Source organism: Oratosquilla oratoria, chromosome 6 (genome assembly GCF_046742065.1).
Source record: "Oratosquilla oratoria isolate Oo_2021 chromosome 6, ASM4674206v1, whole genome shotgun sequence".
Classification (NCBI taxonomy): domain Eukaryota; kingdom Metazoa; phylum Arthropoda; class Malacostraca; order Stomatopoda; family Squillidae; genus Oratosquilla; species Oratosquilla oratoria.
This window is the reverse complement of record NC_134782.1, coordinates 7,452,375-7,471,300: the sequence shown is the minus strand read 5'-3', so window position 1 is coordinate 7,471,300 and position 18,926 is coordinate 7,452,375. Positions and strand designations below refer to the sequence as shown.

At 43.8% G+C, this 18,926-nt stretch overlaps 1 protein-coding gene across 2 annotated transcripts in view; it reads right to left on the bottom strand.

Annotated features, from left to right (window-relative positions):
* Positions 1-15,251: 15,251 nt before the first annotated feature.
* Positions 15,252-18,926, bottom strand: part of Vha100-1 (V-type ATPase subunit a family protein Vha100-1) — a 47,663-nt gene continuing 43,988 nt past the window's right edge. For both annotated transcript variants that reach the window (XM_076186350.1, XM_076186351.1), the window contains exons 16-17: positions 15,925-16,046; positions 15,252-15,478 (exon numbers count right to left, since the gene is read on the bottom strand). In XM_076186350.1, coding sequence (XP_076042465.1) covers positions 15,385-15,478; positions 15,925-16,046 — 216 coding nt within the window. In that variant the 3' untranslated portion in view covers positions 15,252-15,384. The remainder of the gene's footprint in view (positions 15,479-15,924; positions 16,047-18,926) is intronic.

Sequence of the window (18,926 nt, the reverse complement as noted above, 5' to 3'; positions counted from 1 at the left end):
CCCTTTTTTATTTTTTCCTTAGTATTTGCTGATATATATATATATATATATATATATATATATATATATATACTGTATATATATATATATATATATACATATATGTGTGTGTGTGTTTGTATATATATATATATATATATATATATATATATATAATACTGATGACCCACTTTCGGAGAAGAATAAGCGAAGATATAGAGATCTGTATATTTCGATCACTTGCTGTGATCCTCTTCAGCAGATATGAATTACAGAGTAGAGAACAGTGTGTATTTATACTAAAACAGTGAGGTAAGCTAGAAGGGACGGGGGCTTACCTCACTGTTTTAGTATAAATACACATTGTTCTCTACTCTGTAATTCATATCTGCTGAAGAGGATCACAGTAAGTGATCGAAATATACAGATCTCTATATCTTCGCTTATTCTTCTCCGAAAGTGGGTCATCAGTATTATTTTACAAATGTGCTACGACATAACTTTGTTGTGATATATATATATATATATATATATATATATATATATATACATATATATACATATATATGTATATATATGTATATATGTTCTACTACAGAGGTAAGGACAAAGAAAGATCTAGTGGAGTAGGATTCTTGATCAACCGAGAGGTTGCGGGTAATGTAATCAAATTCAGTAGTTTATCGGACAGGGTAGCTTGGATTGTGATTAGGCTTTGTAAAAGGTACACTCTAAAAATAGTTCAGGTCTATGCACCAACTTCACAGAGTTCAGACGAGGAAATTGAGTCCTTCTATAATGATTTAAGTCAAGTAATGGATCAAGAAAAAAGTAAGTACACTTTGGTAATAGGAGACTTTAATGCTAAAGTAGGGAAGAAGATGGGAGATGAGACGTGCATTGGGAAGTTTGGAGTAGGTGAAAGAAATGACAGAGGTGAGATGTTAGTCAATTTTTGCAGAAAACTACAATATGGGGATAATGAACACTCTTTCAAAAGCGTGTAGGTCGTAAATGGACGTGGAGAAGTCCAAATGGAACAACAAAAAACGAAATAGACTTCATATTAGGAGATGAGAGCAAAAGCGTTAGCAATGTTACGGTGATAAATAAAGTCAACATAGGGAGTGACCATAGAATGGTAGGATGCACAGCTAAATTCAACTTCAGAGCCGAGAGAAATAAACTAGTTTTAAAAAGGAAAATAAGCCTTGCAAAGGTTAAGGATAATAAAAAGATATTTCAGTTAGAAATTAAAAATAGATTCGAAGCTCTAAGAACTAACGAGGACAGCGTGGAAGATATCAATGTGAATTTAGTGAATATCATTAAGGAATCAGCAGAGAAAGTAGGAAGTACAAAAAACATTAGAGAAAACAAATACTCCAAAACTACAAATGACCTAATTAAAAGAAGAAGGAACATGCAGATTAAAAGCAGTAGAGACGAAATAGAACGAGTAGAACTAAACAAGCTTATCAACAAAAGGCAGAGATTAGAGAAAAGAAAGAGAAACATAGACGAAATAGAAGAAACTATTCGGAAAGGTAAAAGTGTTAAAGTGACCGAGCGTAAACATGCTTTAGGAAGACAGCAAATGATATGTTTGAAAGATAGAAATGGAGAAATAATTAAATGTAGAGACAAAATAGTAAAAAGAGTAGAAGAATTTTACCAAGAGCTTTACTCTTCGAAGGCCGTAGTTGAGTCAGTAAACACATGTGTAGACGTTAGTAGTGTACCAGACATTACAAAGGAAGAAGTAGAATTTGTTCTAAAAACTATGAAAAGAGGAAAAGCACCTGGGGAAGATGGTATATCAATAGATCTATTGAAAGACGCTGGTAAATTAGTTCATATTAAATTAGCTGAGTTGTACACCTAGTGCTTACGTCAAGAAAGCGTTCCGAATGCGTGGTGCAATGCTATAGTGATTTTGCTTCATAAAAAAGGAGACCAGAAGGACCTTAGTAACTATCGACCGATTAGCTTGCTATCAAACGTATATAAAGTATTCTCCAAGATCCTCACAAATAGACTGAGTCAAGTTTTAGATGGAAACCAACCGAGAGAACAGGCAGGCTTTAGAAGCGGATATTCAACTCTAGACCATTTGCAGGCGATAAATCAACTAATCGAGAAAACGACAGAATATAATATACCTCTGTGTTTAGCTTTTGTAGATTACGAGAAGGCCTTTGATTCAGTAGAACAAATAGCAATACTAAACTCGCTACGCAAACAAGGTACAAACGAACAGATTTTAGAGTTTTAGAAAAGATTTATTCGAAAGGTACCGCTATAGTTCGACTACATAAAGACACAGAAAAGATCAAAATCGAGAAAGGAGTACGGCAAGGCGATACAATTTCACCCAAACTATTTACAGCTTGTTTAGAAGATATTTTCAGAAGATTGAGTTGGGAAAAGAAAGGTTTGAAGATTAATGGCGAATATTTGAACCACCTAAGATTTGCAGATGACATCATTCTTATTTCAGAAAGAGCAGACGACTTGCAAGATATGGTGAGCGATCTAAACAAAGAAAGTATCAAAGTAGGTTTAAAAATGAATAAGAGTAAAACCAAAGTAATGTTCAACACGAAAATTCAAAGTAAAGAGATCGTAATTGATGATGAGAGTCTTGAGGAAGTTGAAGAGTATAATTATTTAGGTCAGATGGTGAAGGTGACGAAAGATCATGATAATGAGATAAAAAGACGCATTACAATTGGTTGGAAAATGTTTGGTAAGTATAGTAAAATCCTGAGAGGCTCTCTACCTCTATGTTTGAAACGTAAAGTTTACAACCAATGCATTCTACCAGCAATAATCTACGGATGTGAGACTTGGAAGCTGACGAGGACGATGGAAACAAAGCTAAGGACTGCACAGAGGAGAATGGAGAGATCAATGATGGGAATAACACTGAGAGACCGAAAGAGAGCAAGTTGGATGAGAGAGCAGACTAGAGTGAAAGATATGGTGGAAGCAGTAAAAGAGAGGAAGTGGAATTGGGCAGGTAAGTTGGTGCGAACGACTGATGAGCGATGGAGCAAGTGTGTTACTGAATGGACGCCGCGAGATAGGAAGCGTGGAAGAGGGAGACCAGACAGAAGGTGGAGAGACGAGATCGAGAGGTTTGCGGGAGTGACGTGGCAGAGGGTGGCACGGTCGTGTGAATCATGGAATGCTATGAAGGAGGCCTTTGTTCAGCAGTGGACTCAGGATGGCTGATTTGATTGATTGATTGATTCATATATATACATATATATATATATATATATACATATATATATATACATATATATACATATATATATATATGTATATATAGATAGATAAATAGATAGATAGATAAACACATATAGTTCCTCTTCTATGGACGTAAGATTTATTAAGAGCTCTGAATTAGCCATTTCCTGTCTGCCCCACCCCCCTCTCGTTACTATAAAAAAGTGTTGAATTTAGAGCCATTTTGACTTGTTTTGAGGTGTCTGTTTGACAACAGTTTCATATTTGGTTAATTTTTAAAACCATCACCTTAGGATTACTTTGGGTTTGGTAAATCTTCTTTGACTTTCCTGTTAATAACAATTCTATGAATTAAGATTGCATCTGTGCTGTGTTGGCTTGGCATTAGTGTTATTCAATCTACCTGGTCTCTTTGAAGAGTAAAATGTCTGATAGCAAACTGGACCATACATCAAATGTTGACTATGATGTTCTGAGGCTTAGGGCCCCGCAAGAGGAAGGTTTCATTGCACAAAGTGAAACCATGGAAGAACTGTTACAGCGTGTTATCCCTAAGTCAGGATAATGAACCTTCTTCGGTACTTAGTGCCAAGAAAAATTATGGGGACAGCTTAGTATCTGGACCACGACACAAAAGGATCATTTGGCAGCACTAGTCGCCCTCCAGGTGGAAATCTATGAGATGCTACGGGTTTACCGGCAATCTACAGAAACGAAAAATAAGGTCTCATTTACAACGTAACAACCTGAACTACAAGATGGAGAGATTCCAACGGTCAGTCATCCCTTCAGTAAAGAACAGCCCCTAAAAAACCCTATACAGCACCACACACTTCTGCTGGGGTAGGATGATCAACCCTGGACCCCAAATACTGGCAAGAATTTTGGGACGCATTGCCTACTTGTCCATGAACGGACTGATATGCCGTTAAATTCAGTAAATTGAAAAGTGAATTCACTGGTACTGCTACTATTTTGGTCACATGTTACAAAGTGGGTAACCAAAGCTATCAGTTAGCTATTCAAAGTCTGAAGGATTAATATGCCAATGAATTTGATCTAGGAAAGGCATTGATAAAGTAATTTGAAGCCCTAACTGTTGGCGTGTATGTGTAAATCGTATTTGTCAAAAAAGCGTCTTGCTGAACTACTGTTACATATGATAAGCCAATGTTCCAATGTTCCTTTGTAAGCAGCTGGTGGTCAGCCCAAGGCCTTCAACCACTCTATTCCATTACAATCCGTTTCCTAACCTGGGAAGTGTGCGTTACGGCTTCCTTCATTGGTCGTTAGCTCTTGGTCAAAACCACCCAATTGTTTGAGCCTTGTTTTGGAGTTTCGAAACCGACCTGACACCGTGGCCAGCTAAGTGTAGATAAGGGGGTCGGAATAATGCAGCCAAAAGCTCCCGTTGCCTCTATCAACCTCGGCTATCACAATGCCACCATCAAAGTATGCTGTTCCAACTACATAAACAGGGAAGTGGATATCTTGACTATTTTGCATGTCTTGTAACCAAAAATGTTAGATCCCCAGGCCTTTCAGTATCTGTATGGTAAGTATAACCATGCAGAATTCTCTCTAGACTTAACTTGATAAAGGACTGCCCAATTTAATTTCCAGGATGACCGCGATAGCTGACCAAGCCAATAATTTCCGCAGTCAGCATTTATCAACCCCATTAGCCAGTCGACGTATCTTCTTTCAATTCCTAATCGTAATATTGCGTCTGAAAAACAGTTCCATTTACCTGCTACTTCTACATTTAAGGCCAGCCAGCCAAACCGAATGAATTGTATTTTGTGCAATCAGGCGCATTCTGCAGTAGAATATAATGCAAGTTTTGGCACCTGGGAACCAAGGAGTAGCCGTATAAGAGAACTTCAATAATGTATGCGATGTTTACGACCTTAGACCTCATTGTAAAAATGTGAGTCCCTGTCAGATATGTTCTTTGACAGATCATAATCCCGTCATGTGCCGGAAAATATTTAACAAACCCGCAAATACCCCCCAATAGCCATACCGCAGAACAAAACTCAAACCCCTGGCCCCAGAAAAGCATCCCATTGTGCCTTGTTTGATACGGATGCTCAAAGAATCATCATTTGTGCAACATTTGACAAGAAGGAGCAAAGAAGGTATAATTAGACCACACCATAAATGCCTTTACTTCAGAATCAAAACCAGGTCACTGATTTATTTGCGTCACCATGAAAATTGTAAAGCTACAATATTAGCTGTATCTTATCCTACAGCACGAATTGAAACATGTACGCCTGGTTTTGCCGAAGTAGCTAAAAAATGAGAAACCGTGAAATTCAGCTTGCAGACATTTATGGTGGGAGTGTTTCCAAGGATATTATCTTTGTCATTGGTATATATGTCATTTACACGTTAGTGGGAGGTCGTCAGAGGTGGGGATAAGTAACTCTTCTCCAGACTGCAGGTGGAGCTATGATAGTCGGCACTTAAGATATCATCCAAGTGGTAATATCCTATTTATGAAGGCATGTGCCTCATGCATTGTATTGGAGTTAAAGCTGATTTGGAGAGTGTAGGTAGTGTGCCAGAAGCATACACCCAAAGCGAATAAGGCCATTATACTCTTGATTTACCCTTTACATAAGAACTTAAAATAGAGGAGACTGCAAGAGACCATAAAGTCTACGCTAGGCAGTTCCATGTCCATTACTACCTATCAACCCCATCCATAAAATTATCTAACCTTAACTTAAAACAACCAATAGTTCAGTGCTCACTACATGGTTTAAAGTCTTTTCCATTCGTTAACAACTATATTGGTAAACCAATTCCTGCCTATTTCCTTCTTAAATCTAAATTTGCCGAATGCAAATCCATTACTGCGAGTCCTACCCTACTGTCTTAACATGATGACTTTGTATGCATCACCCTTGTTAAAATCCTTGACAAATTTGAATACTTCTATTAGACCACCCCGCACTCTACGTCTTTCCAGAGAGTGTAAGTTAAGATGCCTAAGCCTGTCTCCATGTGGTAAATTTCTGAGCCCACGTATTCTTTTGGTCATTCTCCTCTGTACTGATTCTAGTGAATCTAGTAAATCCATTCTATAGGATGGAGACCGAAACTGTACACTATAGTCAAGGATGAGTCCAAATTTAACGCCAGATAGAATTTGATAACTATATCTGCACTTTTGTTTGTAACCGTGCCAGCAATAAATCCTAATGTCCTGCTATCTCTATTCCTAGCATTAATGCACTGTTTCTTGAATTTAAGGTCCGGACACACTAACATTCGAAAGTCCTTTTCACATCCTTTTTTGTCTAAATTTGTGTTCACTAAGCTATGTTTGTCTTCTGGGTTGTGTAAACCTACGTTTAACACACTGCACTTTGAGATATTGAAATTCATTTTTCATTTTACCGACCATGCAAACAATTTGTTAAGATCTTCCTGCAGTATTCCGGCGTCTTCCCCTGACCTAATATGGCGTCCTATTTTAGTGTCGTCCGCAAACTTACTAACATCACTACTAACCCCATTGTCCAAGTCGTTTATATACATAATGAACAATAGGGGACTCAAAACCGAGACCTGGGGAACTCCACTAGAAACACTCCCCCATTAACACTTTTCACTGTTAATGGTGACCCGCTGTTTTCTGTTACCCATTCAAACACTTTTCCTCCTATACCATAGACTTTCACTTTATTTAGTAGTTTCTGGTGCTCAATGTTTCCAGCAAGGCTGCTGTATCCTACCACTACTATCACACGCCATGACACATAATCCCCCACGTACAAGAAGGCACTAGTTTTTAGCAATTTTAATGACCTTACATTTCCTAATCATAAACACCTGACTCAAATAACGCAACACATCATAACAAGCTACATCGCACCGTCGTCCAGCAAAGAACCGACACAAGTACCTAATGTCACCAGACAATCTATCACTCTTTCCTTATACCTACTAAGCTACATTATCATAACTCCAAGATACACTATGTCTAGCCACATCCACAAATAATACTACTAAACCCAATACAATGCAACTAATACACATATTTATTATTATCACAGACACATTTCCTATGTGACAATCTACACCAAACATGCTTATCTAAGCTTATTTTACCTATATAACAGTCGACTGCGTTCGCCAGAGAGAGGAGCCTAGGAGAGACACTCTCCCTAGACTCGATAGGGAAGACATTCCTTTAGGGAGATTGTTTCCCAAAGCTGTAATCCCAGATCATCTACTAAATAAACCAAGAAAACCCAGAGAGGTTTTATCTGACCCCGCTAAGCCCATTGTGTAGCCCTAAACTTTTTAATGACAGTGGTGTTCCAGGAGTACCCACGCCCATCCGAAGAGATCCCGCTGGCACTGCCATTGTAGTTCCCTTTTAAAAGCTACATATTGGCGGCAAGCGGTGGTTCCACGCCCCCGAAGAAGAGACCTGACTAAAACCGTCGCCGCCTGCCAAGCCGCTCGTCCACGACTACCACACCCGTCTGCCGTGTGCTGTCTGTCCGCTGCACTGCCAGAGTAGCCAACCTTTTCAACGTCTACATATTGGTGCCAGGCGGTGGTCCCACGCCCCCGAAGAGAAGACCGCCCCAAGTACCCGGGTAAAACCGTCGTCGCCTGCCAAGCTGTTCGTCCACGACTAGCCACGTACCAGGTCTGACGTCTACCACGTCAGCCCGTCTGCCCTCTGCCAGCTCGCCTACCCACCAAGTCGATTTCTAGAACGTCTGCCGTCTGCCAGCTTACCCCCCCACCCCACCAGCTTAACTGCCGTCATCGCCTTACCAAGTCTGCCGACTACTAAAAACGTTTGCCGACCTTACAAGTGTAACCTGCAGTTGTAGCCATCTTGAAGAGAGTCGGTGGTCAAATCGATAAGGCATTCGACTTCAAAGCACCTCATGGCAGTTTACTACCAATCAGAAGAGAGACCGCTGTCTGAAAAGAGACCTCTGTCAGAGTAGGAAAAACCACCTGTCCTCGACTCCCCACACTACTCCGTAACGTCTCTGAGTAAGAGACCACAAGGTTAAAAGACTCACCACACTACCCCTCCGTATTGTGTCTGAGTTGCCATCCATCAATTACACGACGAGAATCGTCAGCCCAAAGCAGTGATTACCAGCAGCGCGAAATTCAAGACTTCAATCAACTCAACGCATCACCACATCAAACTCCAATCAGGTCATAAGAACTCCCAGTACAACGCATCAAAGCCCAGTATCAATCAAGCCCAACACATCGACTTCAAGACTTCAGTCAAGCCCACGGAATCGAGGCAACTACCCACAAGACTTCAATCAACCCCCGCGCACCTACTTCGAGCCCACCAACCACCCTCACCCACTCGACCTCCTCCCTCCGTCCGAGACAGCGACAAGTCCCTGTCCAGTCAGTCTACACACCACCCCTCCACATCGTTCCTCTCTAAACAACCATTGCACCTCTAATCACTCCACCCCCCCAACCGACCACTCCAACCATCCGGCAGAACCGTCTGAAATGTCATCAAACGCATTGCTAAGCATTCTCGCAATCCACTCCGCGACTCTAACAGGTCGCAAAGGACCCAGACCCAACGCACTGACTTCAGGGTCAGCAGTTCCAAACAACTTCATTCAGCGCCGAGTTCCTACCCACTCAGTATACTCACCACCCCCTCCACAACCGTCCCCTCCGAAGCGACGATTGCAACCTCTTCTCACTCCAGCAAACCAACCCACCCCAGTCCCATAAGTATCAAACATAGCCACATACTTATGTCCCGTAATCTTTTTAGACCTTTACGTACGGACCCTACCAGGAACTTCGCGCCGGCTAGAGGCGGACCTCGACCCTCCACGCTATCGTGTCGGTCGAGCGTAACCGCCGTGAGTGACCTCAAACTCTACCCACCTCGACCCTCCACGCTATCGCGTCGGTCGAGCGTTGCCGCTGTGAGTGACCTCAACACTCTACCCACCTCGGCCATCCATTTACACCCTCCACGCCGTGCCCCACATCAAGGACCAATCCAACCACCTCCGCCCGCTCCACCCCCTCCCTCCGCCCGAGACATAAGTCAGCAAAATCGGACGTCCCTCAGGCCAAAGGCGCGGGCGCCAGAGGCGGAAATCTGAAATCCACCAAGAACCTCAAACTTAGCTGGCCCCAAGCATACGCTCTTGTGTCCAGCTTCCTCCCATGTACCTCCCACTGCCTTGTGACTCTCTCCCTCTGAGGTAGATTTGGTCCGATTGGTCTACCATCTTACCCACAGGTCGGGGTTTACGAGGCCTCCTTCGGATTTGACTTGGGCGTCCCTCAGGGCAATGGCGCGGACGCCAGAGGCGGAAATCTTAAATACACCAAGAACCTCAACTTTGGCTGTGTTCTAAGCCCATGTACCTCCCAGTGCCCTGTAGACGACTCTCTTCCTCTAGGGCAGGTTTAGGCTAAATTGGCCGACCTGACCATTATAGTCACCTACTCCAATTTATCCACTATCTCACCCACAGGTCGAGGTGGGGGGGGGGTCAGGGCGCCTATGGGGTCCACTTGGACAAAGCTCAGGCAAACAATACGGGCGCCAGAGACTCAAAAGCAAAAAACGAGAGAAAAGCCCCCTCCCCGCCTCCCCAAATTTAGAGAGGCGCCACCGCCACGCCCGTGGGCCCAGGCTCCTCGTGTGTACCTGTACCTCTCCCTCTGGCCTAAGTATGAGCCAAATCGGTCACATGCCGATTCTGGACAAAATCATCGGGTACCCCTTGAGGGCTTTCGGTGGTCATTTTGGTCACCTGCTCCAATTTACCCACCATTCCACCCACACGTCGAGGGGGACCAAGGCTCATGTGGGGGTACACTACGACACCGCTCAGGTTAACAGTACGGGCACCAGAGGCCCAAAAGAGAAAAACGGGAGAAAAAACGCCACCCACCCTCGCACCCAAATTTGGAGGAGCGTCACCGCCATGCCCTTGGGCCCAGGCTCCTCACGTCTACCTCACCGTCCACTGTGAACGACTCTCTCCCTCTAGGCTAGTATGGGGCCAAACCAGTCACCTGCCGATTTTGGCCAAAATCATCGGGTACCCCTTGCAGATTTTTGAGGATCATTTTGGTCATATGCTCCAATTTACCCACCATCTCACTCACAGGTCGAGGGGGCCCAGGGCTCCTGTGGGGTCCACTTGGACAACACTCAGTCCAACAGTACAGAGGTCCAAAAGCGAAAAACGGGAGAAAAGCCCCCACCCACCCTCTCACCAAAATTTGGAGGGGCGCCACCGCCACGCCCTTGGACCCAGGTTCCTCGCGTCTCCCTCACCGTCCACTTGGATGACTGTCTCCCTCTAGGCTAAGTTTGGGCCAAATCGGTCACCTGCCAATTTTGGCCAAAATCTATGCAAATTTTTGGGGATCATTTTGGTAATCTGCTCCAATTTACCCACCATCTCACTCATAGGTCGAGGAGGCCCAGGGCTCCTGTAGGGTCTACTTGGACAACGGTCAGTCGGACAGTACGGGCGCCAGAGGCCCAAAACCGAAAAACGGGAGAAAAGCCCCCACCCACCCTCGCACCCAAATTTGGAGGGGTGCCACCGCCACGCCCTTCAACCTAGGCTCCTCGCATCTACCTCACCGTCCACTGTGAATGAATCTCTCCCTCTGAGCTAAGATTGGGCCAAATCGGTCACATACCGATTTTGGCCAAAATCTATGGGTACCCTTGCAGATTTGTAGGGGTCATTTTGGTCACGTGTTACAATTTACCCACCATCTCCCTCACAGGTCGAGGGGGCTCAGGGCTCCTGTGGGGTCTTCTTGGACAACGGTCATACAAAACAAAGCCCTAAAAATAATTACAGGCTGTACAAATACATCACCTACAGACCATTTACACCATGAAACAAAAGTCCTCAAAGTCAAGGACCACCTCGACATGAGAGGCACACAAACACTTGCTGCAGCCACCACAAACACATCACACCCGCTACACTACATAGCAGAACACCCACACACACCAAGAAACATTAAAACTACACCCAAAGACCTTTATTACGCACAGATACTCTCTTCTCTTCCTCCACAACCACCAAATACCAGCCTCCGGAAACATATTCATAATCATATCACTCACCGCTCCATTAACACACTGAAAGACAACACACTGCTGCATGCCAGACCCCCTGATATCCACCCTTCTGAATCCTCTCTCCCACGAAAGGACAGAGTCCACTTGGCCAGACTGCGATGCGGTCACCACCCAGCACTTCTAAGCTACCAGAAGAGGCTGGACGACCGTGTTGTGAACAGCTGCCCAGGATGTAACACTTCACCCCATACCATACAACACATAATGGAAGATTGCATTATACACAATCATGCACGCAAACAACACAACATACACTCTATAAAGGATTTGTGGGAAAACCCAGTTTCGGCTGTGGCCTTCCTTGGGGAGACGGGACTGCTCGGACAGACAGTCTAGGGAACGACAACAACAACAACAGTACGGGCGCCAGAGGCCCAAAAGCGAAAGACGGGAGAAAAGCCCCACCCACCCTCGCACCCAAATTTGGAAGGGCGCCACCACCACGCCCTTAGGCCCAGGCTCCTCGTGTCTACCTCACCGTCCACTGTGACCAACTCTCTCCCTCTGGGCTAAGTTTGGGCCAAATCGATCACCTGCCGATTTTGACCAAATTCTTGCAGATTCTTGGGGGACATTTTGGTCACGTACTCCAATTTACCCACCATCTCCGTCACAGGTTTAAGGGACTCGGGGCTCCTGTGGGGTCGAGTTGGACAACGCTCAGGCCAACAGTACGGGCGCCAGAGGCCCAAAACAGAAAAACGTGAGAAAAGCCCCCACCCACCCTTGCACCAGATTTTGGAGGGGCGCCACCGCCACACCCTTGGACCTAGGCTCCTCGCGTCTACCCCACCGTCCAATGTAAACGAATCTCTCCCTCTGGGTTAAGATTGGGCCAAATCGGTCACCTGCCGATTTTGGGGGATCTTTTTGGTAATCTGCTCCAATTTACCCACCATCTCACTCATAGGTCGAGGAAGCCCAGGGCACCTGTAGGGTCCATTTGGACAACCCTCAGGCCAACAGTACGGGCACCATAGGCCCAAAACCGAAAAACGGGAAAAAAGCCCCCACCCACCCTCGCACCCAAATTTGGAGGGGCGCCACCGCCACGCCCTTCAACCTAGGCTCCTCGCGTCTACCTTACCGTCCACTGTGAACGACTCTCTCCCTCTGGGCTAAGATTGGGCCAAATCGGTCACCTACCGATTTTGGCCAAAATCTGCCCTTGCAGATTTTTGGGGATCATTTTGGTCATATGCTCCAATTTACCCACCATTTCACTCATAGGTCGAGGGGCCCAGGGCTCCTGTGGGGTCCACTGTCCACTTTGAATGACTCCCTCTGGGCTAAGATTGAGCCAAATCGGCCACCTGCCGATTTTGGCCAAAATCTATGAGTTGCAGATTTATAGGGCTCATTTTGGTCGCGTGTTACAATTTACCCACCATCTCACAGGTCGAGGGGGCTCAGGGCTCCTGTGGGGTCCACTTGGACACCGCTCAGGCCAACAGTACGGGCTCCAGAGGCCCAAAAGCAGTGAAAAACATGAGAAAAGCCCCCCTCCCACTTCCCCAATTTAGGAGGGGCGCCACCGCTTCTCCCTTGAACCCAGGCTCACCATCCACTGTGACCAACTCTCTCCCTCTAGGCTGAGTTTGGGCCAAATCGGTCACCTGCCGATTTTGGCCAAATCCATGGGTATCCCCTATAGATTTTTGGGGGTCATTTTGGTTACTTGTTCCGATTTATCGAAGTGGTCATTCTGGCCACTTGCTCTGATTTGGCCACCTTCTTATCCATAGTTCGAATTTCACGAGGTCTCCAGCTTTGACCTGGACGTCCCTCAGTCCAACGGCACGACCACCAGAGGCGGAAATCTGAAATCCACCAAGAACCTCAAATTTGGCTGGGCCCCAGGCACACGCCCTTGGGTCCAGCTTCCTCTCATGTTCCTCCCAGTGCCCTGTAGACAACTCTCCCTCTATGGCAGTTTTGGGCCAAATCGGCCGAACTGACCATTATGGTCAAAATCCCTTAGGGTTTTTTTTAGCTCAATCTGGCCACTTGGTCTAATTGGGCCACCATCTTACCCACAGGTCGAGGACCACGAGGTATCCCACGGACATTACTTGGAGACCACTCAAGCCAAAGGTGCAGACGCTAGAGACAGAAAGGCACATATTCAGACAGAGCCTCAACTTTGGCTTTAGCAAAGCGTTCGAAAAGGTACCACACCAGAGACCACTAAATAAAATCAAAGTCCATGGCATAGGAGGAAAAGTGTTAGAATGGATTAGAACTTGGATTAATAACAGAAAACAGCAGGTCACCATAAATGGAATAAAATCTAGATGGGGCAATGTTACTAGCAGGGTCCCCCAGGGCTCGGTTTTGGGTCCCTTGTTGTTCATTATGTACATAAACGACTTAGACGATGGGATAAATAGTGATGTTAGTAAGTTTGCGGACGACACTAACATAGTATGCCTAATTAGGTCAGGAGACGATGCAGAGATTCTGCAGGGTGATCTTAATAAATTGTTAACATGGTCGGTGAAATGGCAAATGAACTTCAATATCTCTAAGTGTAGCGTGTTAAATGTAGGGCTACACAACCCCGAAAATAGATACAACTTAGACAACACATTTTTAGAAAAATCTGAGTGCGAAAGGGACTTGAGAGTTCTGGCGAGTCCGGACCTTGAAACCAGGAAAGTGCATTAGCTCCAGAAATAAAGCTAACAGGGCATTAGGTCTCATTGCTAGGACAGTAACGAATAGAAGTACAGAGGTAATTATTAAACTCTATCTAGCGATAGTTAGACCCATCCTTGACTATGCGGTACAGTTTTGGTCTCCATCCTACAGAATGGGCATCAATTCACTAGAATCAGTACAGAGAAGAATTACCAAAATGATACACGGACTCAGAAATTTCCCTTACGAAGAGAGGCTTAGGCACCTTAACTTACACTCTCTGGAAAGACGCAGAGTGCGGGGTGATCTAATAGAGGTGTTCGAGTGGATCAAAGGCTTTAACAAGGAGGATGCAAACAAGGTCATCATATTAAAACAACAGGGCAGGACTCGCAGTAATGGTTATAAACTGGACAAATTTAGATTTAAAAGGGAAATAGGCAAGAATTGGTTTACTAATAGGTTAGTCGACGAATGAAATAAATAGTAACCATGTAGTGAGCACTGAAACTATCAGTTGTTTTAAAAAACAATTAGACAACTTTATGGATGGGGATGACAGGTGGTGATGGATACGGAGCTGCCTAGTGTAGGCCTTATGGTCTCTTGCAGTCTCCTTTATTCTTATGTTCTTATGCCCTTGGGTGGTCAATATATCTATATAACTTGGGCCTATTCACCCTTATAAGATAGGTAGCCAGGCAAGTCACATTCCCACTCCTATTGTTTTCCTCTCATCGTCATGGATGAAGGGTCATCCCCCATCTCCTGCCCACTGCCTGGGTCAGAAGCAATGCAGCAAGACATAGCATATCCACAGCATGACCACTTCATTTGCAAGGCACTTCCTCCTTATACCCTCATACAAAAAATAAACAAAGTGGGAAGAGCCTTTCCACCCTTATTTGGGAATGGAGGGTTGGCAAAGTCAAATCATGCATGCACATAAACACACTTATCATTCACACAGTGTTTTAATTGGGAGGCTAATAAAATACATTTTTTTGTTAAAATTTAATAAGTAATGCATACAACCCAAAAAAGTCTGCCAATTCCAATGACCCAATTATACAATTGCCATGGCTGACTAATTAAACTGTACATAATTCCACACTGTTTGACTAACATGGGAAAGTTTATCAATCTGTTCACGAACCAAAATCACTAACCAGAATGTAAACTGATCATGAATCATGTCAACTTCTCAAATTACCAAAACTTTATTATTTTTTATTTAAATCCTTATTTATTTGGCAACAGTTGTTTGTATAAAATATTTAAATATTATGGAAGATATGAAAAATGTGGCCAATTTCTTTTAACCAATTCACGATTGAATTAGCCCATAATCTTTACTCTTCTGTTTCTCCCTCAATAAAATGCTTGAAGGAAAATGGAGTGAAGGCATAACCTTCCCCACTATAGAATTTGGACTGGAACTCGACCCTGTAGGAAAAAATAAAAGGAAAAGGGTTATTCATCGATTACATAACTTAGGACAAGAAGCTATATTAATGTGAGTTATTACATTAAATCTCATCTGTAGGAACCTCCAGGTAACTCAAAGGTAGTACTCCTACTTCATGTGAGAATTACCTCAGTTCAAATCCCTACGTCCTCCATACATTCCTCAGGTCAGAGGCAACATAGCAAGACAAGTCAACACCTCTACCAACAGTGGAAGCTATTTTATTTCCACTGCTTTTTTACATGGTGACACTCGCCCTCTTCCTCATCCATTCAAGAATTACAGAGACAAGAAATCCCTTCAGTTGTGTCCTTTCCTCATCCAACTACTCTCCACTCACACTTAATTCTTACCCTTTCCCTTTCCTGCTCAACAGACATTCCTCTTACATCCAATATAAGTAACAAATATTAATATTATTTACCAATGAAGACGGAGGGTGTGAAGGAATGCTGACAAACCCTCCATGAGAACCAGGATGGAGATAGTCAGTACTGACCAGGCCGCAAAGATGAAGTATAGCATTACTGCACCAACTATACTTTGCTGTAACATTAAAAGGGATATAGTGTACAAATATCAAAATATACATAGATGTATAGAAACATGAATAAATATATCAAAACCCAGATTGGGCCAAGCTGCTGTGATGTAGTCAACACATGAACAGAAAAATACAAAATTATAATGACTGTTGCATTGATTTAAATGAAGCGGCCTTGCTGTGGATGTGCTGTGTCTTGCGACACTGCTTCCCTGTCGTAAGCCTTTTCCAGATCTATAAAAGCCCAAAAAACATTCTTCCCATTTCCTATAGCTTTCTCACATATCTGTCTTACCACAAAAATCTGATCTACACAACCTCTACCCATCCTAAATCCAAACTGTTCCTCACCAATTACTCCCTCTGTTCCTCTCCTAATCCTCTCAATCAAGATCCTCCCATAAGCCTTCCCAACTACACCTAACAAGCTAATCCCTCTGAAACTACTACACTCACACTTGTCCCCTTTTCCCTTGTAAAATGGAACTCTACCCTCTCTCCAGCAAGCATTAAATAACCTCACCAGCCAGTCCACCATCACTGTACCTCCTTTTTTACGACATTCTTCATGGCATCCATCCAGACCAGGTGCCTTACCTGCTTTCATCATCTTAATAATAAATTTTAAAATCAATCAAAATATTATATAGAAATATATATATATATATATATATAGAGAGAGAGAGAGAGAGAGAGAGAGAGAGAGAGAAAGGGAAGTTAAGCATAAGATAAAGGAAGCAAAGAGGAGAGCAAATGTGAAATGGGGTAAGAGTATGACAGGAAATTTTGAAAGTAATAAAAAGATGTTTTGGAAGGAAATTAAAAGAGAAAGGGGAGGCGAATCAAGTAGAGAAGAAAAGGTAAAGGGTGCAGATGGAGAGATGATAATGGAAGAGAAGGCAGTGAGAGGAAGGTGGTCCGAGTATTTTAGGGAGTTGCTAAATGTGAAGAAGGATAGGGAGGGAAATATAGCTGCAGTAGGAAGTGCCAAGAGAATGAGAGTGATGAGAGAGGAAAATGGAGGAGAAATAGGGAAGGATGAAGTGAAAGCAGCTGTTAACCACTTCCATACGGTGACACCTACGTAGGCGGCATGGGGAGCAAGTGGGTACTCGATGATGCCGACATCAGCATCTTCATTATATTTATTGTAGCCGTACCTACATAATTTCTATTCTCTCTAAACTGGCTTCATCAATTTTCTATGGTTATCAAAATACATGGGTGAAAGAGAACGAATGATTGAGCACTAACTCTATTTTTTATAATGCGATTATTATGACGCAACATCGCACGTTGGGCAGCTAATGCTGCCAGACGTGCGATGTGCCCCGGAGTGAAGAGGTTAACCACTTCAATACGGGACTTAAATCTCGCGGGCAGCAGCCAATGCCAGCCGTACGACGTAACGAAATAATATTCGCATCATAAAATATAGTCGCCGCTTATATCGATCGTTCTCTCTTTCACCCGCGAATTTTGAAAACCACAGAGAATGGGATTAAGGGCGCATTTGGGAGAATGTAAAAACACAGGGGCGACTACAATAAATATAATCAAGACGCCGATATGGCAGCGTCGCGAATCCACTTGCTCCTCATGACGCCTACGTGTGCGGCACCGTATGGAAGGGGTTAAGATGATGAGAGCAGGTAAGGCACCTGGGTTGGATGGATGCCATGCAGAATGTCTGAAGAAAGGAGGTACAGTTATGGTGGACTGGCTGGTGAGGTTATTTAATGTTTGTTTAAGAGAGGGTTGAGTGCCGGAGGACTGGAGGAGTGACTGTATAGTTCCGCTTTACAAGGGAAAAGGGGACAAGTGTGAGTGTAGTAGTTTCAGAGGGATCAGCTTGTTGAGTGTAGTTGGGAAGGCTTATGGGAGGGTCTTGATTGAGAGGATTAGGAGAGGAACAGAGGGAGTAATTGGTGAGGAACAGTGTGGGTTTAGGACAGGTAGGGGTTGCATAGATCAGATTTTTGTGGTAAGACAGATATGTGAGAAACCTATAGGAAAAGGTAAGGATGTCTTTTGGGCTTTTATGGATCTGGAAAAGGCTTATGACAGGGTAGACAGGAAGGCACTGTGGGAGGTATTACAAATATATGGGAGAGGAGGAAAGCTGTTAAGAGCAGTCAAGAGTTTTTACAAGAGTAGTAGAGCTTGTGTTAGGATTAGAAATGGAGAGAGTGAATGGTTTGAGGTAAAGGTGGGACTTCGTCAGGGATGTGTTATGTCGCCCTGGCTGTTCAATCTTTACATGGATGGGGTGGTGCAAGAGGTGAATGCAAGGGTAGTGGGTCAGGGGTTGGAGATGATTAAAGAAAATGGAGAAAAATGGGAGGTGAACCAGTTGTTGTTTGCTGATGACACTGCACTTGTAGCAGGATCAGAGGAGTGATTGAGGAAGTTTGTGACAGAGTTTGAGAAGGTGTGTGAAAGAAGAAAGCTGAAGATGTGGGTAAAAGTAAGGTGATGAGATATACAAGGGGAGAGAGTGACAGCAGGCTGGAAATAAGTATTAAGGGTGAAAGACTGGAGGAAGTGGATAGTTTTAGATACTTGAGTGCAAATGTGGAAGGAAAGGGAGGAATGGGGTGGAGGTAGAATGTAGATTGAGAGAAGCGAGTAAATGCCTTGGTGGATTAAAAAGTGTGATGAGAAATAGACATCCGGGAATGGATGCTAAGAGGAGGTTATATGAAGGAATGATTGTGCCAACAGCACTATATGGGGCAGAAACAAGGAACATGAGAGAGGAAGAGAGAAGGAGTTTGAATGTGTTTGAGATGAGATGTCTGAGAAGTACTATAGGGGTTACTAGGCTAGATAGAGTGAGAAATGAGGAGGTGAGGAGGAGAACAGGGGTGGAAAGGGAGTTG